Source organism: Arachis duranensis, chromosome 3 (assembly GCF_000817695.3).
Source record: "Arachis duranensis cultivar V14167 chromosome 3, aradu.V14167.gnm2.J7QH, whole genome shotgun sequence".
Taxonomy (NCBI): Eukaryota; Viridiplantae; Streptophyta; class Magnoliopsida; order Fabales; family Fabaceae; genus Arachis; species Arachis duranensis.
In genome coordinates this window covers 123,286,569-123,310,248 of record NC_029774.3, presented here as the reverse complement: position 1 = coordinate 123,310,248, position 23,680 = coordinate 123,286,569, and the positions used below count along the sequence as shown (strand labels likewise).

At 34.2% G+C, this 23,680-nt stretch overlaps 3 protein-coding genes across 4 annotated transcripts; all 3 read left to right on the top strand.

Annotated features, from left to right (window-relative positions):
* The first annotated feature begins 1,469 nt into the window (after nucleotides 1-1,469).
* Nucleotides 1,470-4,865, top strand: LOC107481012 (protein REVEILLE 2). The gene is made up of 6 exons (XM_016101211.3): nucleotides 1,470-2,233; nucleotides 2,686-2,820; nucleotides 2,926-3,037; nucleotides 3,178-3,239; nucleotides 3,388-3,783; nucleotides 3,910-4,865. The coding sequence occupies exons 1-6, from the start codon at nucleotides 2,222-2,224 to the stop codon at nucleotides 4,267-4,269; spliced, it is 1,077 nt and encodes a 358-aa protein (XP_015956697.1). The 5' UTR covers nucleotides 1,470-2,221; the 3' UTR covers nucleotides 4,270-4,865.
* A 9,971-nt stretch (nucleotides 4,866-14,836) lies between these two features.
* On the top strand, nucleotides 14,837-17,911 carry LOC107481013 (expansin-A13). Of its 2 annotated transcripts, XM_016101213.3 has the most exons (3): nucleotides 14,837-15,555; nucleotides 17,016-17,346; nucleotides 17,530-17,911. In XM_016101213.3, exons 1-2 carry the CDS (start codon nucleotides 14,894-14,896, stop codon nucleotides 17,323-17,325), a joined length of 972 nt encoding a protein of 323 aa, XP_015956699.1. In that variant the 5' UTR covers nucleotides 14,837-14,893; the 3' UTR covers nucleotides 17,326-17,346; nucleotides 17,530-17,911. The 2 variants fall into 2 exon arrangements, with proteins under 2 accessions (XP_015956699.1, XP_015956698.1); XM_016101212.3 differs by having other exon boundaries at nucleotides 17,016-17,551.
* Nucleotides 17,912-18,264: 353 nt separating this feature from the next.
* LOC107480917 (glutathione S-transferase U19) lies at nucleotides 18,265-20,025 on the top strand. The gene is made up of 2 exons (XM_016101117.3): nucleotides 18,265-18,477; nucleotides 19,602-20,025. The coding sequence occupies exons 1-2, from the start codon at nucleotides 18,265-18,267 to the stop codon at nucleotides 19,944-19,946; spliced, it is 558 nt and encodes a 185-aa protein (XP_015956603.1). The 3' UTR covers nucleotides 19,947-20,025.
* The last annotated feature ends 3,655 nt before the right edge of the window (nucleotides 20,026-23,680 follow it).

Sequence of the window (23,680 nt, the reverse complement as noted above, 5' to 3'; positions counted from 1 at the left end):
TGACGTGGCCAAAAGCGCAAGGGTCCCTCTGACCCTCTTTTGTTTTCGATCCACAAATCATGCATGGCTTCTCAACCCACACTCTTCTTATTTTTCAGAGGCTCAAGATATTTTAGCCTAAAAAATATCCTCACATTAATAATATAATGAATCCAATTTTATTTTATTTTCTTATATCATTTATCTTTTTTTTGTTTCAATTAAAATATTTATCCATGTGATGTCTGTACTGCACCATTTGCACAGCTCTGGCTCATTCAGTCACTCTCGATTCTATTTGTGTTTCTCAATTCCTCCTTTCCTAGCATAGTTTTCTGTTCAACTTTTTATCATATTGTATTTTATTTTGTGTGTATTTTTGTGAATTTTTCACATTAAAAATTTAACAGAAAAAAACTATATTCGTTTTATTTATCTTAATAAAAGTCACAACAAAAATAAACACATCTAATAATCTACATGACAAAAATGACGACATACATCTTAAATAAAAAAACTATTCGTATTTATGATTGGATGAAAGGTTTTGACATTTTTATATGAAAAAAATATAACAAAAAGTCAAAACTACTATAAATAAGTAAGAAATATAAATAAAATTTTGTGTACACATCAAATTAAATTTTATAATTTACAAAATTTTTAAATTAGTAAATAATTAATCCAAACACTCTTGATAATTTAATGAAGAAATTATATCTTTGGACGATGAATAATAGATATTCTTAATTATCAGATCTTCCTCAAAATATACACAACATAATAATAATAATAATAATAATAATAATAATAATAATAATAATAATAATAGAAGATAAGGGGAATATTTGATGGGAGACGGATAAATTCAAAATAGTGACATTTATCTGTTTTGAAAATTAGGAAAAGAACATCGGCCACAACTTATTTGTGCAGGGAAATGAATGGACACACGTGGCACGCCCAAGCCGCGCGTAGCAAAATTTCGCGCGTGCGACTTTATCCACAGTCTGCTTCCTCCGCCCACCGAAGTAAAACAAAATTTCCGTTTTTCAAAAAAGCGAGGAACCTACGCCACCACTGAACGCCACGTGTGCGCAAACTCCTTTGACATGAGCCACAAGATTCCTTTGAATTCTCGAGATTTCGATGTCGGAATAATAAAACGAGTTTAGTTAATAATTGTCTTTTTAATTGCTAAAAATATGAATTTAAAAATGTTTAAAAATGCTATATTTTTTGTTCATTTGTATACTTAGTACTACAGAAAAATATTTTATCAAAAAAATTTCCTTCAGTTTACATTATTGGAATTTTAAAAAGTATTTTTATTTATATATATATTTTTAAAAATACCTTTAAAATATTTATTAATACTGTTTTTACTTTTTAGAATATTTAAAAAAATATGACTTTTTTTTCAAGTAAAATGAAAATAGAAATCAAACATCTGACGTGTCACCACTCACCCCCTCCTTGCCCCTTTTTCTTTTTCGTTTTTTTCTCACAACCATGAGAGCCCTCTCGAGAGTCAGAGATTTCACTTGTAACTTCCATCTTCCTCTTCTCTTCACTTCTTCTCCTCCTAACGTTTCAAAGCTTAGAACTTTCTCTCTCTGTAGTTTACACCAAACAATTTTGGTTATTTCTCATCGGAGTGTGTTTAGGAGCTTGATTACATTGATCACCGGTGCCAATTCACGACGAGTTTGGTTGCTCCGGTGATCGAAAAAAAGAAACACGCTGTTTTCTATTTCTGCCTGCAAGGTGTTTGTGAATATCTCCTCCTATTGTTTTTGCTTATTTTCCCTCACAATTTCCTTCAATTTTTGGTGACTCATTCCATTTCCGCTTTTCTATATTGCAAACAAGATTCTGATGAGTTTTCTTGGTTCTCTATACAAAAGGATCCAGATTTGTGTGGATACTATTGTTTTTCATGAACATGCTTTGTAGTGCGGGATCACCGGATCTTATAGCCAAGAGGGTTCTGTATGTAGTTTTTTAGCTGAAAATTGGTGTTTGATGAAAGTGGTGAGACATGGAACTGGGGAAGAAAGTCCTTTTTTCTGTACAGAATTTGTTCATTTGATTGTTTATGTAGACCATACTATTGTTGGGTGGGGATTTGAGTAAGCAAAGAGTGGCTTTTTTGGTGTCTGTTGTTTCTGTTTTTGGGCGAGGGAAGACAAGGTTGAAGAAAGCTTGGCACTTTTGAGTTTGAGCACCGGTTTCTGCAGTTATGGCCATTCACGTACGTATAAAATTTTCCCTGCTATATCCTTTTTTTGGCCTTTGATGGAAACAATAATAGATAATTATACATACTATCATAGTCTCATGTTCATGTGGAAGTTGAAATTGTCAATGGTAGCAGAGTTTTGACAAAATGATGGGAAACATAGGACTCTAATGTTATGGTTTTTCTGTTTTCAAATGTCAAATATACATGGGTTTCGTTCCTTCACGATAGTGTAAATTTTAAATGATTCGCCCCAAGAAACAATTTATTAGGAGCAGGAACCTGCTTTGCTTTCCTCCCTTTAAGAGAATGCAGAAGCTTTCATTGCTGATTAATTTTTGGAAGTATTTTCACGTGAAGTGAAGAATTTTCGTGGAAGATTAATGACTGGTGGATAAATGATTTCCTGTTATGAATTAATGATCACATTATAACTATATACATGCTGTTTGAATCTAATGTAGGATCAAAATCGAGTTACCACATCACAGGGTAGTCCTCCAGTGGGAAATGAAGTATCTTCGGGTTCTGAACTGCATTCTGTTACAGATATTCAACTCAAAGACCAGTTTTCAACCACAAATGATGGTGCTCTCAAGGTTCTCCCTGGATTCTCATGTATTTGTGGCTTTGGCATGTTAAGATTTGATTTTTGTGTGCTGGTGTCAACTTTGTTTTGATCAAGTTTCTCCCTACTTCAATAGGTGAGGAAACCGTACACCATCAAGAAACAAAGAGAGAGGTGGACGGATGAAGAGCACAAGAAGTTTCTTGAGGCTTTAAAGTTACATGGCAGGGCCTGGCGTCGTATCGAAGGTATCATTAATTTTCAAACTTCATTTTCTATGGAGTGTGTACTATTAGGATTTCTAGCCAAAGAAAGATATAAATAAGCATTAAAGAAGTTTGATTGTGGTTGTTCTAAAGTTTTGGAGTCCTCTATTGTTTCACCACAGAACATGTTGGCACAAAGACTGCTGTTCAGATTCGAAGTCATGCTCAGAAGTTTTTTTCTAAGGTTTACTGCTCTATTCTAGTAACCATAAAGTATGTTTGAATGTTAATGACCACTGTGTATCCAAAGTAATATCTTCTTTGGTATTGAAGGGTTAACTAATCTATGCTTGAATTCACTTTAACTCTTCTATGTTATATATTCATGGCAGGTTCTCCGTGACTCTAGTGGTAAGATTATCAACTCTGCAGAGTCAATTGAAATTCCTCCTCCAAGACCAAAACGAAAGCCGATGCATCCTTACCCCCGTAAGCTAGTAGGGACTCCTAATAAAATAACTTCCGTCAAAGAGCAGCCGAACAGGTCTAATTCTCTGAAGTCACAAGCAGATTTTGATCAAGAGAACCAATCTCCCAAGTCAGTGTTAACTGGGGTTGGTTCAGACAGTCATGGTTCCTCAGATTCAGATACACCTAACGGAAGCTTATCCCCAATGTCATCCGTTAGCGGGGTCAATTCAAGCGGATTTACACTTGTGGAACCCAAAACCCCATCCGAGGAAGCTGGACTAAATGCCGATTCAGCTCACAATGAGAACCCTCTTGTGGTACTTACAATTCCAATTCATTCTATTGACTCCAATATTAATACTATGTCATATTGGCAATCCTTAGAAAAAGATATATGATGTCATATTCTTTTCCTTTTCTATTTTGTTTATCGTAACATCCAGATATCCAAGAAAGAAATCAAAGCAAGCATGGTAGAAGAATCATTTGGTCAGACTGTAAAGCTTTTCGGGATGACTCTATCGGTAACAAACACATGCAGACCCTCACCTTCATCAATTGAGGCATGCAAACCAATTCCTGTACACATAAATGTGCATTGCTTTGGCAAGGGGGAAGGAAAATCGGAACTTCCTAGCCATATTGTTCCAAGTGAAACTAGAGCAACATCCAAGCTAAGGCCTAGAATGAGAACTGAAACCTGTGGGAGAGGTTTTGTCCCATATAAAAGGTTCATGGCCGAGAGAGAAAAAAACCACTCTTCCACTGATAGGGAAGAGCAAGGCTTCCGGCTTTCATTATAGTTCCCTCCAATGAGATCATATTCAAAGCAGGTTTTTCCTTTGAGAGATGCGCTAGCTGGAAGTATCAGGATTTGGGATAAGTAGAAAAGATAAGAGTAGCTGAAATTTTTGACATTTGTGCTGCATACTTGAAGTACAAGTTGTTCATATCCACAAACCTGCCTTTACTTTCTTTTTCATATATATAGCTCCAGGACGACCTTTTATTTTCCATTTTACCATGGTCGGGATAGGCTTTCTATTGAGCCTCCTTTTAACCCCTTCTCTCTTCCTAATTTCAACTGTGAATTATCTAGTGTTTGTATCTTTCAGTTGGTCCTCATTAGAAGTGTTCCTCGTTAAGGTACATATCTTGTTCATAGGCTTTCAGTTTTTACCAACAAGGCATCTCTTGTGGGTTGTTAAAGAGGAGTTATCCAATGTTGGCTTATGTCGACAAAGTCCATGAGGTAGTTTATCATCTGCCAACAAAATTTTCAGTCTGTTTTTGTAACCTTAAGGGTGCACTTTTTAAGGACCTGGTGTGTTCTTGTGTTTCTTCACACGTACACTTTTCCTTTCTCTTCAACTCCTATTTTATTTGTTTCTGTTTTTCATCTTCTCCCTCTCTTGGATGTTATAAATAGGTATGTCAATGTCTTTACATCTTGACCATTATCAGGTCATATTGTTATAAGACGCTATTTTCATGTGAAGTTGATAGTTGAAAATTATTATATGATTTAAATAATCTAATTAAACTTGTCAAATTATCAAACAATCTTAAAATATCAATTTTACATGAAGACAACTGCATGAGAGTTTTCACTTATTAGAAATCAGAAAAAAGATTTTCTAAAATAACAATATTAGTAAAATAGTAAAGTGATGCTTTAATCTCTTTTAAATTTGTAATATGTATTATTGTGAATTTTACTATTTTAATTCAATGGTGATTATAACTTTAGAAAAAGCGGATAGTAGGAGTCATATCTCAAGCAAATGAGTCAAAATCATATGGTTGATTATATGTATCTTGGCTTTTGGAATTTTTTCTATTCTATGTTATTTTGAAATGAATGGTCTTAGACTCTAAGTAATAATGGGGTTTCCCTCAATATACTAACGTTTTTAGAATGTAGGTGGGTAGTAAATGGAAAAATTTGTTCCGTCTGAAAAGCTTGTCAGGCCGTCCTATTTCACCTAGTAAGATCGTCTTAAATTTCTCTTCCGTCCTGTCTAATGGCGTCCTGTCTAATGGCGGGCTGGCGGGTTAAATCCGCAAATATTTTTTTATAAATAATTAAATATTAAATAATATATATAATTTCACAATCATTTCAATAAATTTATAATTTTTAAATTCACAAATATTAAAATCTTTATATTATAAATATGTAATAAATATAATTATAAACTAATTTTTTTTAAAATAAAATAATAAAATTAACATTATTCAAAATAAAATAAATATTATTTAAAATATATAATTAAATATTTTTAAGTTTATAATTATAAATCAATAATATCATAAAAATTTATAAAAAACAATCATGTAAAAAAAATACTTAACCCACCAAAAAAGGTCTATCCCATCTTGTGGAAATTCGTCAAAATTCACGAATTAAATGGTATAAATTAGACAGACTTTTAAATTTGATGATTTCAAATTTTTAACCTATCTATCTTTTTTTGTGAATTAAGCGGATTTTGACCGTTTGCTACTCCTAAGCACAACCCTTCTATGACCATTAGCAAGTAGCAACACATCTGCATTCTAGAAGTCGTGTTGCAGCGTAGATTTTGGATCCTGTACAATTTTTTTTTTATAAATTTTATTATTTTATATTCTAAATACATATGTTAAAAATTACAAATTTAAAAAGATATATATATTTATTATTAATAATCTTATTATATACTATATTAGCTAAATCTTTTTTATATTAAAAACTTGGGATGAAAATTAATAAATGGAATGAAAAGCATGGGTTTTAGTGCTTCTACAACTACTATTAGGTTATATCAGATTAAAATGCAACCATGGTTATTTTTAAGTTTAATTATTTTGTTAGTTTTTATAGTTTTACTAAATTTTTAATTAGATTCTTATACTTTTTTCTTTCAATTGGATTCCTATATTTCTTTAATTTTGTAATTAAGTATTTTTTAGTGTAAAAAATATTAGAGTTAACTGAATATTTCTTTAAAAATTAAAGGTATTTATAATTAAAAACTTAATTAAATCTTTGACCGCATGTATTTTGGTAAAAATATTATGTTAATTTTAACATTTTTAACATAAAAATGATGTAATTATAAAATTAAAAACAGTGTAAGGACCTAATTGAAAAAAAAAGTATAGGGACCTAATTAAAAATTTGGTGAAATTATAGGGACTAACAGAATAATTAAACCTTATTTTTATTTGAATAGGTTCATAAGTTATTTTTTTTAACTTTTAATTTGTGAAAAGGTATAGTTTTAATATTTAGTATAATTTTCAAAACAAAATTAGGCTATTTTTTTTTATATGAAAACAATAATGATGTAGTGTAATGAAATAGACGGATGAACAAAAATTTTACAAAAATTTTACTACTATGGTCTTAGTATAGATCGCAACTTGCATTTTATTTTTTTGTTCATCAAAATAATAAAACGCAGCCTTCGTTTTATTGTTTTCACGTTATTGTTTTTAGTTTTCTTTTGGTCCAAACGCATTCTGCATTTTTTATGGATGGACAATATTTTAAGGTTTTTTTGAAACAACAAAATGCAGGCTGCGTTTTTTTTTTGTGTTAGTTTTTTTTAAGGACGCAAATCGTAGGTTGCGTTTTTAGGAGAAAAAATATTTTGGTCAAGAGTGTTACTTATAAATACGATTCGAAGTTCATTTGGAGTCCCTCACTTCATTTCTACTTCTATTCCTCTCTCTTCCGTATATGTCATAGTTGTGAATTTTTTTTACCATTACTTGTGTAAAAAAAGTCGGGTTAGGTGAGGTTGAAATTATGGAAGGTGTTGCAAATTTGCGAGTGTATTATAATGGGAAGATTATACCAAACACACGCGAACGAGTGACTTTTGTTTGTGAATATCCATTTTCAAGCTATTCCATACACCATGAATTTTGTAGAGTTGCAAAATAGTCTTTGTGATAACATACAAAGTCACATTTCGAAAAGGGTGAGCAACATGTTATACAAGAATCCTGTATAAGTATTTGGTGGGCCGATACAGTTTCAAATAATGTCCATCACTGACGACGTAAGTATGCAGCAGATGTTCTGTATTTATCAACAAATCCGATTTCACGTGCCGATGATAGAGTTGTATGTTGAGTTCGAACAGCAGTGGGGCTGGACGCGGTTGGTGAGGAGGTCAATGTTGATGAGCTCGGGGATATCTCTTGGGAAGAAGATAACAACGACAGTGAAGAGGAGTTTGAAGCCAACTACGAAGTCGATGACAAAAACGATTCGGAGACTTGGCAGGCAATCCGGCAGTACAAAATAAAGCGGATGCGATTGTAAAACAGCACCCCTTTGGTGTTCCGTCTTTTATGCGGACTCTGAATCTCAAAGCCATGCATGCCCCAAATTTTCTGAGTATGTGAATATGAGTATGTTATGATTATTAATTCAAATTACTACTCGTGTGCATTTTATTTGCCTTATTTGACTGATGGTGGTTCGCATGTCGTAGGTGAAGGCAATGTTGCAGCGGAAGATGTTGAGTTTAGTATCAGAATGGAATTTGGTTCTAGAGAATTGGTGATATCTGCAATAAAAATCTACATATCTTTAGAGGAGTTGATTACACTGTGTATGAGTCTGAGCCGCGGATATTCTATGCGAAATGCAAGGGTTATGGTGCAGGGTGCGATTGGCTTATCCGAGCTAGCTTGATTTGAAAGAAAGCTTGTTGGGAGATCAGGAGATACAATGGCAAACACACGTGTACCATCGGCACGATTTCACAAGATCATGACAAGTTAGACTCAGACACAATTGTAGATGCTATTAGGCCGTTGGTCGAAGCAAACCTGTCGATAAAGGTAAAGCCTATTATTGCAGAAGTTCAATCCAGGTTCAACTACACTTTAAGTTACCGCAAAACTTGGTTGGCAAAGAAAAATTTGTAGCAAAAGTTTTCAGTGATTGGAAAGTTTCTTACCAGACTCTGCCAGTATGGTTGAAAGCAATGACTGTGAAGATGCCAAAGTCTCATGTTCAAATCAAAACGCTTCCCGTTTACCGTGAGATTGAGGAGGTTCAAGGTATAAGAGTTCTCCATCGCGTTTTTTGAAGTTTCTATTCGTGTATTGTAGCATTCAGACACTGCAAGTCATTAGTGCAGGTTGATGGCACACACCTATACGAAAAATATAAAGGTGCACTTCTAGTAGCGGTTGCACAAAATAGGAATCAAAACATTGTGCCTATTGCGTTTGCGATAGTCAGGGGCTACTTAAGCCGTAAAATAAAGGTGATGTGGTATTACGACCTCAACAATATAATGTATACATATAATAGCAGGAGGATTATAATATACTAGGAGTTTTGAAGAATAGATGAAATAAAAATCGCAAAATAAAAAGTCAACGCTCATGAAACGAGTTAACTTGCGTGCTAAGAAAACTATAACTATCAAACATAAGATAATAAAAGTAGGAATAGAGTGCTAAAGATACAAAATAACAAGCTCCTAACTCAACCGCGAAGTCAAGGCTGGCCGGAGAATATTTACACACGGGAATTTATAGGTGTCCGGTCACCCTTACGTCGTAGAGTCAACAGAGTATCGAGTTTTCAACCTGGTACACATGGTGACAAGCCACGGTATTTTATCCAGAGAATCTCGTACCTCAGATCTTTTAATCATTCAAGCCAAGTATCATACATGATCATTCATTTGATTATCAAGCCAAGTATCATACATGATCATCCATAACATTTCATAATCAATTCATCACTTTTCAACTTTACTTCACCTCCAAGTTATTCCCGTTTCCTAACTTCATCTGATTATCAGGTTTAATACTATTATTAATTACTAGAGGAATGAAAATAGAGGTTTAGAAGGCTGAAGTGCGGTTGTCACGCGTACGCGTAAGTGAGTCCCTCGTGTCACGCGTACACGTGGGTCATGCGTACGCGTGAACATGCTTGCTAGCTCCTTACGAATATACATCGCCAAAAACCCATGCCACGCGTGCGCGTGGGTCACGCGTACGCATGGACGTACGTTCTTTAAAAAACAGATTCAGTGGCAAAGCTGCAGAATTGATAGTTTTTAGGTACAATCTTCCAACAACAATAAGTTCTTCGATTTAAAAATTTTTTCTCCCGTTATTTGAATAGCATAAACTTCACAAACCCAATTTTTACTAGAAAACAAGTTGGGATCAAATTGAGGGTCCGAAAGCCAAGTTATACCTCGCCGAAGTTCGGCCAAAAACCAACTTTTGCAAAATTTCCTTCCTTTCACTACTAAACCTACATTCTTCAATACAGTATACCCCTTTCTCATCATTTTAATAATCAGCACAATAAACCTACCTTAAATTAACAACAATGCACTTACAATATTCAAATCCATCAACCAAAACCAACCAAAAATCATAGTTTACAAATCCTAGACCTATAACACAATATAGCCTTCCTTATCATCCCAACAACCACCATCATAAACATACCTCAAGTCCATACTTCTCCAAATCATCAATTAATCAACCAGCACCAAGCCAAACATGTTTTCTCACAAGATACTAACAATAAATATATACACATGTATTCCAACCTATCCTACGGTCATCTAGCCTAAATTTTCACAGAACATTATGTATTAAATGCAAGAAACATAAACCATACCTTGGCCGATTCCCACGTAGCGACCAAAGTAATTCACCCAACACAAACACAGCCCCAAAGCTTAATCAAAATACTAATGCCCAGCCTCCAGCAAAATTCCAACGTCTACAATTTCAAATTCCAATTATTTATTCACAACCTAATACACATTCATAACACATATATACCCAATTTAATACTCAAAACATAAATTCAGTAATTTAAATCAAATTTATGGTATTCTCACCTTACCCAAGCTTCATATAAGCAAGAGTGAACATTTTCCTCAAACTAATTGGATCCTAAAACATCAAAAAGCAAAGAAATTCAATACCCCTACAATATTTTTGAAAATTGGGGGAAAGGAGTGGCTGAGAGTGATTAATGGCTTACTTATGAAATTTTTTTGGTAGAAATATAGAGCTAGACGCGGTGGACGCATGGCCACAAATGGTGCGACGATCAGAGCTTGGACGGATGAGTTACGGTGTTTTGAATTACTGTAAGGGTTTTTGGCAAGCTTCTCTTCTCCTTCCCCCCTTATTTGTTTCAGCGTGGTATGTTGCTGAATTGGGGAAGATGAGAAGGCTGGGTTCATTTTAATTGCTGGGCCAGTTGGGGTCCGGTATAACCGGTTCGGCCCGTTCGATCCAATCTTGGACTGTTTTCTTCGAAATTAGTGTCAAAATTCTTATTTCGATGAGCTCTATCCTAATTTGATATAATATTCATATTTATAATTTTATTTATTAAGAATTAATTTATCAACTTATTATTTACTAATTTAACGAGATTTACACGCGTGGGAGTTTTTCCTAACCAATTTGCGGGGATATGTTGTTACCATTGATGGCATCAGCATCATTTCTGACCGCCATAACTCCATCGATGCAGCAATAGCTTGCAGTAACGGTGCATGGGCACCACCAAGAGTGTGGCACATGTTCTGCATCAGGCACATCGTGTCCAATTTCTTAAAAAGGCTCAAGGCTCCATATTTGCATAAACTCGTGGTTAACACAGGTAACTGCATTCATTGTTTTGGGTATTTTCATAGTAATTTTTAATCATCTGCTTATGATTACATGGTTTGTTCATAGGCTATTATTGAACAGAACATGAGTACAATGAAAACTACCAAAGACTTAAAGAGTGGATTGAGGCATATACTCAATGGTGCGATGGCATCGGTGTTTAGAAATGGGTGTTGGCATTCAACGGAGGTCATCGTTGGAGATATATGACGACAAACTTAGTAGAGTGCATTAATTCTGTCCTAATGGGTGCACGCAACCTCCCTGTGACTGCCATTATTAGGTCTACTTTCTATCATCTAAACGAATTGTTCACTCGGAAGAGTACCGAGGCTCATGAACGTGTCCGCAACGGATTCACGTATTTAGAATTTGCCACCAAAAAGAGTAGAAGAAAGTTTTCGACGTGCAGAAAATATTGTGATCAATCGGTTCGACAGGCGCAACGAGATGTTTGACGTTCGCGAAATGCAAGATTGTTCCATTTACACTGTTAACCTTGTGCAACAACACTGCGATTGTGGCCATTTCTAGGTCGAGCAACTCCCATGTCGCCACGTCCTTGCATATTGCGCTAACCAGCATATTGATTGGCAAGTATATGTGCATGACGTGCACAAGATGTCTGAAATTTGCAAGGTCTACAGATGCGAGTTTGTCTCGATGGATGACTCATCTACGTGGGCTCCCATATGAAGAAGCGAAGGTGATCGCGAATTGGACATTGAGGCGTGCGACCAAAGAAAGACCAAAATGAAGCTCATACTTGAATGAGATGGATTCACGGGATATGTGTGGTCCTTGCCAGTGTACTATAAGTGGACGGGAGGGACATAGCCGATGCCGATGTCCCCAGCGCGCAGGTCCAAGCTCCGTCAGGGGTCAATCGTGATTAAGTCATTCGTATGTTAACACATTTTAAACTAGTCATAACTTTTTATGACCTATTTAACTTTTTATGTAACTTTCTATGTACCTTCATTACCTAGTTCAAACTAATGTGTAAGCTTTTTATGTCTTTGCGCAGTTTATTTATGTATGCGTTAAACACTGAATAATAACTATGAAGTTAGATAAAATGTGCAACAGACGAAACTCTAACATAAAAATACGATACAAATCTAAATACACAATAATAACTATGATGACTAATAGAAACATCTAAATATAATGTACGATCTACAACACTGAATAAAAAGCTAAACTCAAACGGACTGAACTAAACTGCAACAACCTACTTCCTCGGCGCCTTCTTCACGTACTGAGATGGTGTGTATTTATCCAGCAGCACCGTCTATGTCCATAAATTATACAGACGACCCTAAGAAATACCGGCGTCACCAACACCGACATCTGGCATGCTGGCACCCCTAGTGTCGTACAAATCGGAACCACTCATGTCCGGAGCACTATCTCCACCATAATGAGACTCCTGCTACAGCTCATGTCCCAGAAATTTCTTTTCTGGCTGCGGGTATTCATTCAAGTCGAACAACTCGGTGCGCGGTAATGTGAAAGCATAAGGAGGATCTACATGACCCGACGATCGATCCATCTCGAAGTCATTGGCATGACCTGATGTGGCGCAACGACCAACAAATGGCTCAGAACCAGCAGGCCCTTGCTGCTCTGGCGCCGGAAATAGATAAGTTGTGTCTCTCATGAGCTGAGAGAAGCTGATCGAATCAAGCCCACCCAACGGACCGAACTGACCATCTGCTGGAATTACCATCCGTGGTATGTAGGGCCCCGTTGCCTTCTGGTATGTACGGTTGTTGCTCCTCATATGCCGGACACTTTGACCATAGGCTGGTGCCTGAAAGTGTTGGGCATATGCCGGCTCCTGAAAGTGTTGCTCATATGCTGGCACCTGATACTGCTGCTTATACCCTGACATCATGAACTGGTGCTCATATGCTCGGGCTTGAAAGTGGTGGTCATGTGCCGGAACCTAAATGAAAATGAATGATGCTAATCAATAACGATAACAATAATGATAATAAACCTTAACGATACCTGAAACCCTTGGTCATAGGCCGGTTCCTGATGCTGAGGTCCAGCTGGTTGTGGTGGATCTTCTTGTTGGGCATTCGTGTCGACCTCTTCACCTGCAACTCTATCTGACAGTCGTAGGTGACCCTTGTACTGCTGTGTGTACCAGTCATAGTATAATAGGAGGGGATGGAAGTCGACAATCTCGTCCCCTACCTGCAGTAAATCATAATGGCCATAGTGCCACATGTCAAGCCATTTCCTGGTCCGATCTCTCCAGTCATGATTCTGGGCGTTGCTCAAACACCTGCAATGATCACGACCGATCTAAAATACGGGTTTGGTGGAAGCTACTGCAACCTAAACTGTCGTCTAACTCAATCTATTGGGTGCCACTCTATAATAATAATAATAATAATAATAATAATAATAATAATAATAAAACGATTATTATTATTACTACTACTACTATTACTACTACTACTGCTGCTGCTACTGCTACTGCTACTGCTAATAATAATAATAATAATAATAATAATAATAATAATAATAATAAAATTACTAGTTGAAATAAAAATAAAAAAATACAAATAAATATATTCATTCATCATAAAATTAAAAAAATTATCCATTAAAGATGATCTAAATATTCAATAATGTGTTCTTCAAGTAACATAAAATTACGAACCATTTTTTTTTATAAAATAAAACCCTAAAACTTCTATTCTTCTTCTTCCTCCCACACTATTCTCCAAACCCTTTTCCTCCCCTAAGCGTTTGAATCTCTCTCTAGAAGTGGTAGCTTACGTTTTGTTTTAACTCTTCTCCCTTCCACCTATATTTTTCATTTTAAAGGCTTGCTTAAGACCCTCTTTCAACACGTGTTGCGCATGCATGCAAGGCGCTGACAATCGCAACTTGCAATTTTGCACTGCTTCTTGACAAATGCAACATACGTTTGGTGCATTACCAAGGCGGTCAACACAGCAGGTTGCAAGGAGTTGGGACACGTTTCGTCAACTGGATGGTCCTCCTTGACAAATGCAAGCTGCATTTTGTAGTTGCTGCAGCTTTTGCTTTTTGTGTCTCTAAAAATAAAACGTAATCTACATTTTGGTGAATTATAAAGTACAGATGTAAGTTTACAGATGTTTCTTTTAATAGGATGAAAGAGAAATTAATAAAGGTAGGACCCATATTTTTAATAACAATAAAATAATCAAAAATAATTATAAATAGAATTTATATTCTCTCTTTATACTACACTCATCTGTATAGTAGAGTGCCCCCTACATTTTTTAGGTTACTAGCCATGATAGATTTATATTTGTGGATTACATACCATGCACCCATAATATTGCATATCACGATTTTAATTTCTATTCAATTAATAAATTAATTTTGGATCAAATTACAATTTTTTTAAAAAATTATTTTAGTGATTATATAAAAGTTAAAACAAATAGTTTCTCTTATTATATTTTTTTTATCATTCTTCTCTTAAAATAAATATTTTTAAAATTAAATAATTAAATATAAAATAATATATTTATAAATTACTTTTAATATAAATATTTATTGTTTAAACTATTTTTTTTAAAAGAAGTTTACTCAAATTGTTTAACCAAACAGAATAAAAGTAAGTGTTTTACTTCCGGTGGAAAGGTCAAGTAAAAATTGAATGGCAGCTACCAGTGAGTTACTGTTCCTTTATCCAAGAAAAAAAGGGGAATCGAAAGCAGTGGTATAAAAAGAGGGTTCAAAATGGGGATGAGTGGGGATGGAGACGAAGTAATAATAATTTTGCGACCATCATTATTTATCATCGTCACGATTCTCAAGTTGGCAACCCTAAACCTTCAAACTAGACACGAAAGGAAGCAAATGCAAATCTCACTATCTACTATACTCGCCATCTTCTCCATCACACTAGTAATTCTCACTTCACCATCCACCTCTCTCTACTATTCTCCTTCACCTCCGGCGGCGCCGTTTAACTCTTCTTCCCATTCTTCTCAGTCTTCTCCTCCTTATGCTGAATGGCTGTCCGCACACGCCACCTACTACACCCCCGCCAATTCCACCGACGCGCTTGGAGGCGCCTGCGGCTACTCTGACGGCACTGGTGCGGCGGCCGCGGCGATCCTCAGCCACGCGGTGTTTGAGCAGGGACAGATCTGTGGTGCGTGCTTCGAGCTGCGGTGTGCCGAGGAGGATTCTCCGTTCGACCGTCGGTGGTGCATCCCCGGAAGGTCGGTGATGGTAACGGCGACGGACTTCTGTGCACCTAATTACGGGGTCGACGCCGACGAGGAGAGTGGCGGCGGGAGGTGCAACCCTCCGAAGCAGCACTTCGTGGTCCCCGTTGACACCTTCGAGAAGATCGCGATCTGGAAGCAAGGGAACCTGCCGGTTCAGTATCGGAGGTACCTACTGGCTACTATGCTAATCAACTCTTCTTTTTTTCTTAATTATTATTCAACCTGCATAACAGTAAAAAATGTCACACTAAATATTAGTTAAAACAATACGTAACTAGTAATTTTAAATCTTCAAAATCAGATATCAGCCTGCTTAGAGCCTGTGTTGTCTGTATTTGTGTTATTGAAAAGTATTAGATAAATAATAAAAATATTAAACAATGTAAATAATAGATATATCAAATTTTTATTTTATTAATAATTATTTTAATATTAAAATTTAGAAAATTAATTTAAAGATATAATATGTTTTTATTTGATTAGTAGTTGTTCATATTATTCAACAAAGTCATTGTCCCCTAATATTTTCCGCTTGTTATTATTAGCTGCTGCCTCATAGATTATGGTTTGGTTAAAGTGTGTATAACTTTTTAGTTGGATATGATTTCGTTTTCATTTCCTTTCATCAAACTAGGGATTGGCGTTCACTTTCCGCTAAAAGTTCATTATCAATTAAATTATAGAAGAGCCAGTACCCAGTGTATCTAGATCCGTAATGTATAGGTTTCTTAATTTATTCTATTCATTATTCTAGTTTAATATTTGAGCGTTTCTCTTCTCCCAAAAGTGAACTCCTCAAAATCAAATACGTGAGGTAGATTCAAAATAATTTATATTATGAGTTTAATTATAAAGCTTATTTTTTGTCTCTTTTTTTGGGTATTAGAAGGGGCAAAAAGCCCATTTTGGTATTAGTAGGTGCTGAGAAGCTTAATTTTTGTCTTTATAAATGTAGTTTGATCCATTTTGTTTGTACAACTTTTATTTCGGTCTTTTATTTTATTTTTTTTGGTTTACTTCTGGTCTTATATTTGTGACAGTTAAAAATTTATTTGGGGACCGGGGCGCGGGGCCCAAAGTAGAAGCATCTGGGCAGATCTATAGATGTAGTTAACGGTTTTAATTGTATAGACAATAGTGAAAACTCAGGTGCAGTCGACTTCACGTGAAGTTGATAACTGAGAGCCGTTAGATGATTTGATTGATTTGACTAAATTTTTATCTAAAGGCTCTCTGCTATCAACTTCACGTGAAGTCGACTGCATGTGAGTTTCTACCATAGACAATATATCAACGTTTAGTCCACATGACCAAAGAAAAGAAATATTAAGTCCAGGAGTGTTTCCTGACAAAAAAAAAGTGGCTCATAAATATATTAACAATGAAGCATTTTAGGAAACTAATATTAAAAACAAGAGTGTTGATTCAAATGCAAGACAAAATACAAAATGTTAGTTACTTTACATTTACTTTTAAGAATTATATTGACATACTATGAAATTTATTAGATGATTTAGTACTATGTAAAATATCATAGACGGATCTTGATGTTGTTGAATGTAATCGGTTGGTTTATGTTACATTGTTACTTATTAAGCATACATAATGTTTACTGTTTGGCGCAGGATAAAGTGCAGAAGGGAAGGAGGAATCCGATTCACGATCACTGGTTCTGGGATCTTCATTTCTGTGCTGATCAGCAATGTGGCTGGGACAGGAGACATTGTTGCCGTGAAGGTTAAGGGTTCAAGAACTGGCTGGCTTCCTATGGGGAGGAACTGGGGCCAAAACTGGCATGTAAGCGCCTTACTACAGAACCAACCTCTTTCTTTCGAGGTTACTTCCAGTGATGGTGTCACACTTACATCTTACAATGTTGCTCCCAAACATTGGACCTTTGGACAAACCTTTGAAGGCAAGCAATTTGAGTCTTAAACAACAAAACTTGTTTCAAGGGTATTCTACTAGTCTCATTCGTTTCTCCATAAAGGACTATTTTTTATTTGTTATAATCAATTATATTTATTTCAACACTTCTCCCTTGGGATAACTCTTGGGAGAACACCCAAACATTTATACTCTGTCATAAATGATTCTTTCAATGAGACTTGGGCAATATAATTAAATGAAGTGTTGCAGATGCAAAGTGCATTCATGGGAAGCTGTCTGTCAAAGGGGATGACAAAATAATTGGTTTCACATTAGAGAAATCAACTTGGCATAAAACTTTTTATAAAACGTTAGACTCTCTCAAGTCTCAACCAAATTTCAGAGTATGGTGCCCTCAAGGAGTTATGCTTGCTAGTTACCAAGTACCAATATATTAGTCCAAGTGGAGAACAAATTGAAATTAAGAATCATCATCCTCAAGAAATGAGATATTAAACATTGTCGTAGGATGGACCCTCCTGTTGTAACTTGTAAGTGTCATATGAATATATAATGAGTCTCAATTTTATGTCTACCAATTTTGTAAGTACGATTGTATAAATATCAGTGCTTCAATAAAAGTATTCCCTTATAACCCAAAAAGAAAAGGAAAAATAAATCATCTCTTCCAAGATAACATAGGAAGATGCTCACGTACTAGGTAAATAAATTATATGGCCGGCATAATATTCCCTCTCCAACGGCGGAAAACCACATACGTTCTCTTAAAACCAACACACACAAGTTGACACAAAGTGTTTTAATGGACAAAATTGCACAAAACCAAGAACAAGAACAGCAAGTTTCGTTAACTCCAAGATTTCATAATAAACTCAAGTTTATCATTCTATATAAACTTACAAACTACTCTCACATTGTGTAACGGACATAGAAAAGCATAATAGCAAATAGAAAGGCAAGAAGCTAAGATGTCAAAGACAAATAATGTTCTGTTGGGATTCCCGACAAGTGCTTCTCCTCAAATCCAATCCAATTCATCAGAAGGTTCCAGTGTTCTTGCATGATGGCAAGCCTTTGCTAGAGTCTTCCATCATTGTCAGCTACCTTGATGAGGTTTTTACTTCCAATCCTCTACTTCCAACTTGTGCATATGAACGTGCCCAAGCAAGATTCTGGACTGACTTCATTGACAAAAAGGTAAATTTGCTCTGCTCCATAATGGATAAGTTCTACTAACTTCACCTTAGCTTAGGCAATATTACACACCACATCATTTAATTGTATTTTCAACGGTGTTAATAATAAGTGTATGTTACATTTGATTATTAATTCCCAATGCAATATTTTCCCTTATATGTAATTAGGTACGGATCCAGAAATTTTAATATGAAAGGGCCGAATTTTAGATTATTTTTTTTCATTCAATAAAAATAATTTATAACATGTTTAGTTAAAAATTATCACATATTTTCTTAATTAAAATTAATTCTTTTAAAAATTTTAAAAAATTTAAAAATAAATTAGAAATTATTAATTATTTAAAATTATAAAATACAAAATATAAGATATCTTTATAAATTTTTTTCTTTTAACAACGTAAATTTAAAATAAAAATGAGTATTTTTTACAAGAAAATAATATTTAAAATACATAATGTGATTACTAAAATATAACTATGTAAGTCATTATTAATATAATAATATAAATATTAAATATATTAATATAAAAAATAAATAAAGAGATTATTATATAAAAGCTAATTTAAAAAGTACAAAAACTTGAGAGTATGATATTAAATTAGTTAAGTAAAAAATATTAGTGAATTAAACAATTAAAACATAAATCTATCACAAAAATAATACATATAAAACTATTAAATTACATAATAAATTTTTTATTTTTAAATACATATCTTATATATAAGTATAGTTTTTTAAAATTTTGGGAGAGGGGGAGTCGAGGCCACTACTCGCCCTCTCTAGATCCGTCCCTCTAGATCTGTCCCTGCATGTAATCTCGCTTAAATCTCAAAAGTGGTTTGTAATTTGTACATGCTTTTAAACCGTAGGTTTTTTGTGATATTGTTAATTTATTCAATCTTGCTTTGCAGTTAATTGAAAGAAAACCAAAGTTTCTTTATAGATCATATGGATATTGGTCACGTGCTTATGTTTTAGATTAACTAGATGCTTGTTATTATTAAATCTCACAACCACTTAAGAGTCTAGCGTGCATGTCCTTTTGAAGTGTAATTCAAACATGACATGTAACAATATTAATAATCAATTAACGGTTAGTTGATATATATGTGTGATTGGTAGGTGTTTGAGAGCATGAAGGGTATCTGGCTAAGCAAGGGAGGAGAAGAACAAGAAGTTGCGAAGAAGGATTTCATTGAGATCCTAAAGCAACTAGAGGAAGCTCTTGGGGAGAAGGACTTCTTTGGTGGTGATTCCTTTGGGTATGTTGATGTGATTGCAATCCCTCTCACAACATGGTTCTTGGCATGTGAAAAATTTGGTGCCTTCAAAGTTGAAGACCACTGCCCCAAGATTACAGCATGGATTAAGAGGTGCTTTCAGAGGCCAACTGTGGTCAAATCACTCCCACACCCAGAAAATGTCTACCAGTTTACTACACAGTTCAGGCAGATGCATGGCCTTTGAATATGGACGAAACCTTAACTCGTATGCATCAGTCAGTTCTCACTGACCAGAGACTAGAAAATAATACACAGACTCACATGTCCAGTTATCTTTGTATGAAATTAATAATTGAGAATTTTTAAATAATTTGACTAAATTATCATTTAACAATTCTTAATTGATAAATTCAGATAAAATCAATTGTCTGTGAGCTTTTATCAAAAAATAATTGAGATTTTGTTATAACATTGGTTAAAAAGTATTGTCAGATTTTTTAAATTTCCCCTTTTTGTGATCCTGAACCAGTGCAGTTAGCAAAATTCTGCTAAGAATAATTAGTTAGGATTTGGATTTTCTAAATTTTGAATTTTACTTTAGATGATAAAATATAATCTCTCATAATTTATTTTATAAATGGGACTAAGAAAAAATACGAGAGAAAAACTATTAAAGAATGAAATCACACTTTATCCTCTAAAATAAAAATTTAAAATTACTAGAGTTGTATGTTCTTTTTAGTATCTACTGTCTAGGTTGCTTTTGTGTTATGTTATGCATAAAGATTGAAAATATGGGTAGTACTTATTTTAAAGCCCCAATAAAATGTTGGGCAATAGCTAGAAATAAAAATTTCCTACTAGGATAACATTTTCCAATTTTATGCTAAAAGTGAATAAAGGGCACTTTGCTGTTAGTCTTGCCAGCTTGTCTTTTGCGTTTTTTTTTTTAAAGAATTTCCAGCCAGTATTTTATCAAACAAATATTCAAAACTTTAGTTTTGCACCATATCGAATGTTCAATTCAAAGTTCTCCAAATATTTCGGACATGACTAAAAATTCTTACCCAACTTGCTACGAACTATCGCAGGTTTACATTGTTTCATAACAAAAGCTAAGTCGCAAAACCCAAAGATATGGCGGAAACAGAAAGCCCAGTTGATCCTAAAAAAAATAAAATAAAACTTTCAAACAACATTCTAATCGTTTATTTTTATTTTTTAAGCCTTAAACTCTTAAACCTCCAACATTCTTAAACAAAATTTATACACCATGCTCCACCAAATTAAATAGGGGAAGAATTGGAGAAAAGTGAATTTTGTTTTAAAAAAAAAAGTAAAAAGAAGAAGCATTAATGCCATACCATATTATCATCCGCATTGATTTATCATGACCATTATATTTATAGTCATTTAAGATTCTATCACGAAAACCAAATTAATAGGGAAAAAACGAGTTAGGTAATATTAACAATTAACTGTATATTTGTACGAGTAGCTTGGTAAAAAGTAAAAACATTTGTCTTGTGTTTTAATTAAGTTTTAAAATTTCATCTACCCAAATAAATATGTTTTCCTTGCAGGCTTGTGGTTAGAATTAGGCCGGTCCAATTAGATTTTCATAAATTTGGTCATGTGTAAATATCATTCCTTAAATGCAAAATTATTGAGCTAGTACTACTTTAATTTCCAGATCTGTTCATGGTAGGGCCATATCAGAATTTAATTAGAGATGATTAAATTTCTATCTTACCACATCAACATTTTAATAAGAATTGATGAGTTTTAACGTAGCATGGTACCATATTAATAAACTCAGTTTATTATGAGTGAAAGTGAATGCGGTCAAAACTTAGTTCCATATTTTTAATACTACTAAATTTCCATAGTGAACAACATCTGCTATGGAGATGAATTTGGTTTAACTTTACAACCTCATTAGTAATTAAGAAATAAATTGATTACCCAAAATTTTAGTAGCTTTTTAAGCTCATCCCAATTAAAAGAATCAGAAAAAAAAGAATCTAATAACATATTGTATGGTTTCCAAGATGGAAGGTGCAGGGGAAAGAAATGCTTTCCCAAAAGCATAGAAAATGGCAGAGGCTGAAAACAAATCATATCATGTCTGGGTGAAGCAGACAATTCCACAAAAAATGGATCCCACAACAAATGACATGGTAGAGAACTGACAAGGGGATCCATATATATATAGCCCTATGCATGCAGTTAAGTACAAAGCATATGAGCAAAAATTGTAGCATGTCCCCAACTATCTTATAGTTTAGGACAAGGCTAATGTCTTGTTACATCTTCCATAGGCATGTGGTAGCATAGTTTATACATTATATCATTGAATGTGTTCAGGATTATAGGGTTAGTCGAGTAATAAATAACTTCGTCTTTTTCTTTAAATAAAATAATATAAAATCTAAATGCCGATAATAAAGAGAAATAGTCAAATCTTCTAGTAATTTTGAATCCCAATACCACAAAGAGGAAAATACTTGGTTTGGTTGAAAACATATCCACATGCCAACAAGAGTACCTCACTCACTTCAATGTGTCACTCTCAGCAGATGTTCTTTACAATGATGCCATTCACAATTGGTCCATACTCCCCAAAACTGATAAATCTATGAACATTTTTTGGTAGACTAATTAATTTGATCACAGCAAAAGTTGGACTTGAATTCCCAAACTATGGCATTTTAATTAAGTTTCTTGAATTAAGTCCCTTTCAAAAGTGCTTTTTGGTGAAGCTACTTTATTGGCCATGTACATGAGATGGGGAAATGAAGGAAAAGAACAACCACAATGCCACAACTAAGCTTTTCAATTGCAATAAAACTTTTGTGTATGTGATTGCCATGAAAGCTCTCTCTTATATCTGTTAGGCAGGGTTGGCTGATTTTTCTTGGAATTTCATTAACCCCCTTAGACTATTGAAGATTCTAATTCAATGCTTATGCGACAAGTCAAAAAAACATTAGCATGTATCTCTATCATCAACAACCACATACAATAAGACGATAAAACATATCATATATTGTAATGAGACATTGGCATAAGGCTGAGAAAGATCAACTCATTGGTACCTTGATTTCTTAATGTCAGGTTATTGTCAAAGTTTGGTCAATTTTAAGTTAGATTCTATTCAACATTAATTTCATCTTAATTGGTAGATCAATTGTATAAGATCATCAACGATAAATTCGGGCTTTAACCACTAAATGTTATAATCAAGACTAATCAGATGAAGGACATTTTGTACTTATATTATAATTAAGACTAATAAAATGAATTGAAGTGTTATAAGTGCATGCATGATCTCTATTCACATTAAGTGGGTGTGTTGGTCTCTAAGGAAGCACTTTTGATAAACATGTCAAACCACTCCATTGTACCATTAATGATTAGCGGTTTAGCACCATATATCCAAAATTCAATTTTTGCATTTTGCATAGTATTATACTATTATTCTAATTATTTCAAGGTAGTTGCCACTCACTTTCAAATCTAATAATTTCCCTCCCTCATGACAAACTTATCCCCATTGATGATAAGTCCAACTCATCTGCCTGATTGATATTTTGATCTTCTAATAGTCCCTTTCCCCCTCCATCTCAATTACTGCTCAAGTAATATTGGATGTTGAAATCAAATACATCGATAATAATTAGGAGATAATAATAAGTCTATTTAAATGTAGCTCAGAAAAAATTCTCTATAGTTCTTTATCACCATGAAAAAGTCTAGATAACCAATATCTTTTTTTATTAACTATCTCATATAATAGCCAATTTTATTCCAAAAAGATGATTTAATAAAATACTAATTTAAATTAGTAAAACGCTGATTTATCCTAATTATACTCTAATTACACACCACTCCTCCTTTCTATTGCGCTCTTCTACAGATCATCACTTTTTTGCATTGTGCGCCTCCGTCACTCTTCCTCCCTACCGTGTCCCTGTT

Coding starts and splice junctions, on each gene's coding strand:
- LOC107481012 (XM_016101211.3), top strand. Junction 3,240..3,387: donor CTCAGAAGTTTTTTTCTAAG/GTTTACTGCTCT, acceptor TATTCATGGCAG/GTTCTCCGTGACTCTAGTGG. Junction 3,784..3,909: donor ACAATGAGAACCCTCTTGTG/GTACTTACAATT, acceptor CGTAACATCCAG/ATATCCAAGAAAGAAATCAA.
- LOC107481013 (XM_016101213.3), top strand. CDS start 14,894: ATGGGGATGAGTGGGGATGGAGACGAAGTAATAATAATTTTGCGACCA. Junction 15,556..17,015: donor CTGCCGGTTCAGTATCGGAG/GTACCTACTGGC, acceptor TGTTTGGCGCAG/GATAAAGTGCAGAAGGGAAG.
- LOC107480917 (XM_016101117.3), top strand. CDS start 18,265: ATGTTCTGTTGGGATTCCCGACAAGTGCTTCTCCTCAAATCCAATCCA. Junction 18,478..19,601: donor CTGACTTCATTGACAAAAAG/GTAAATTTGCTC, acceptor TGTGATTGGTAG/GTGTTTGAGAGCATGAAGGG.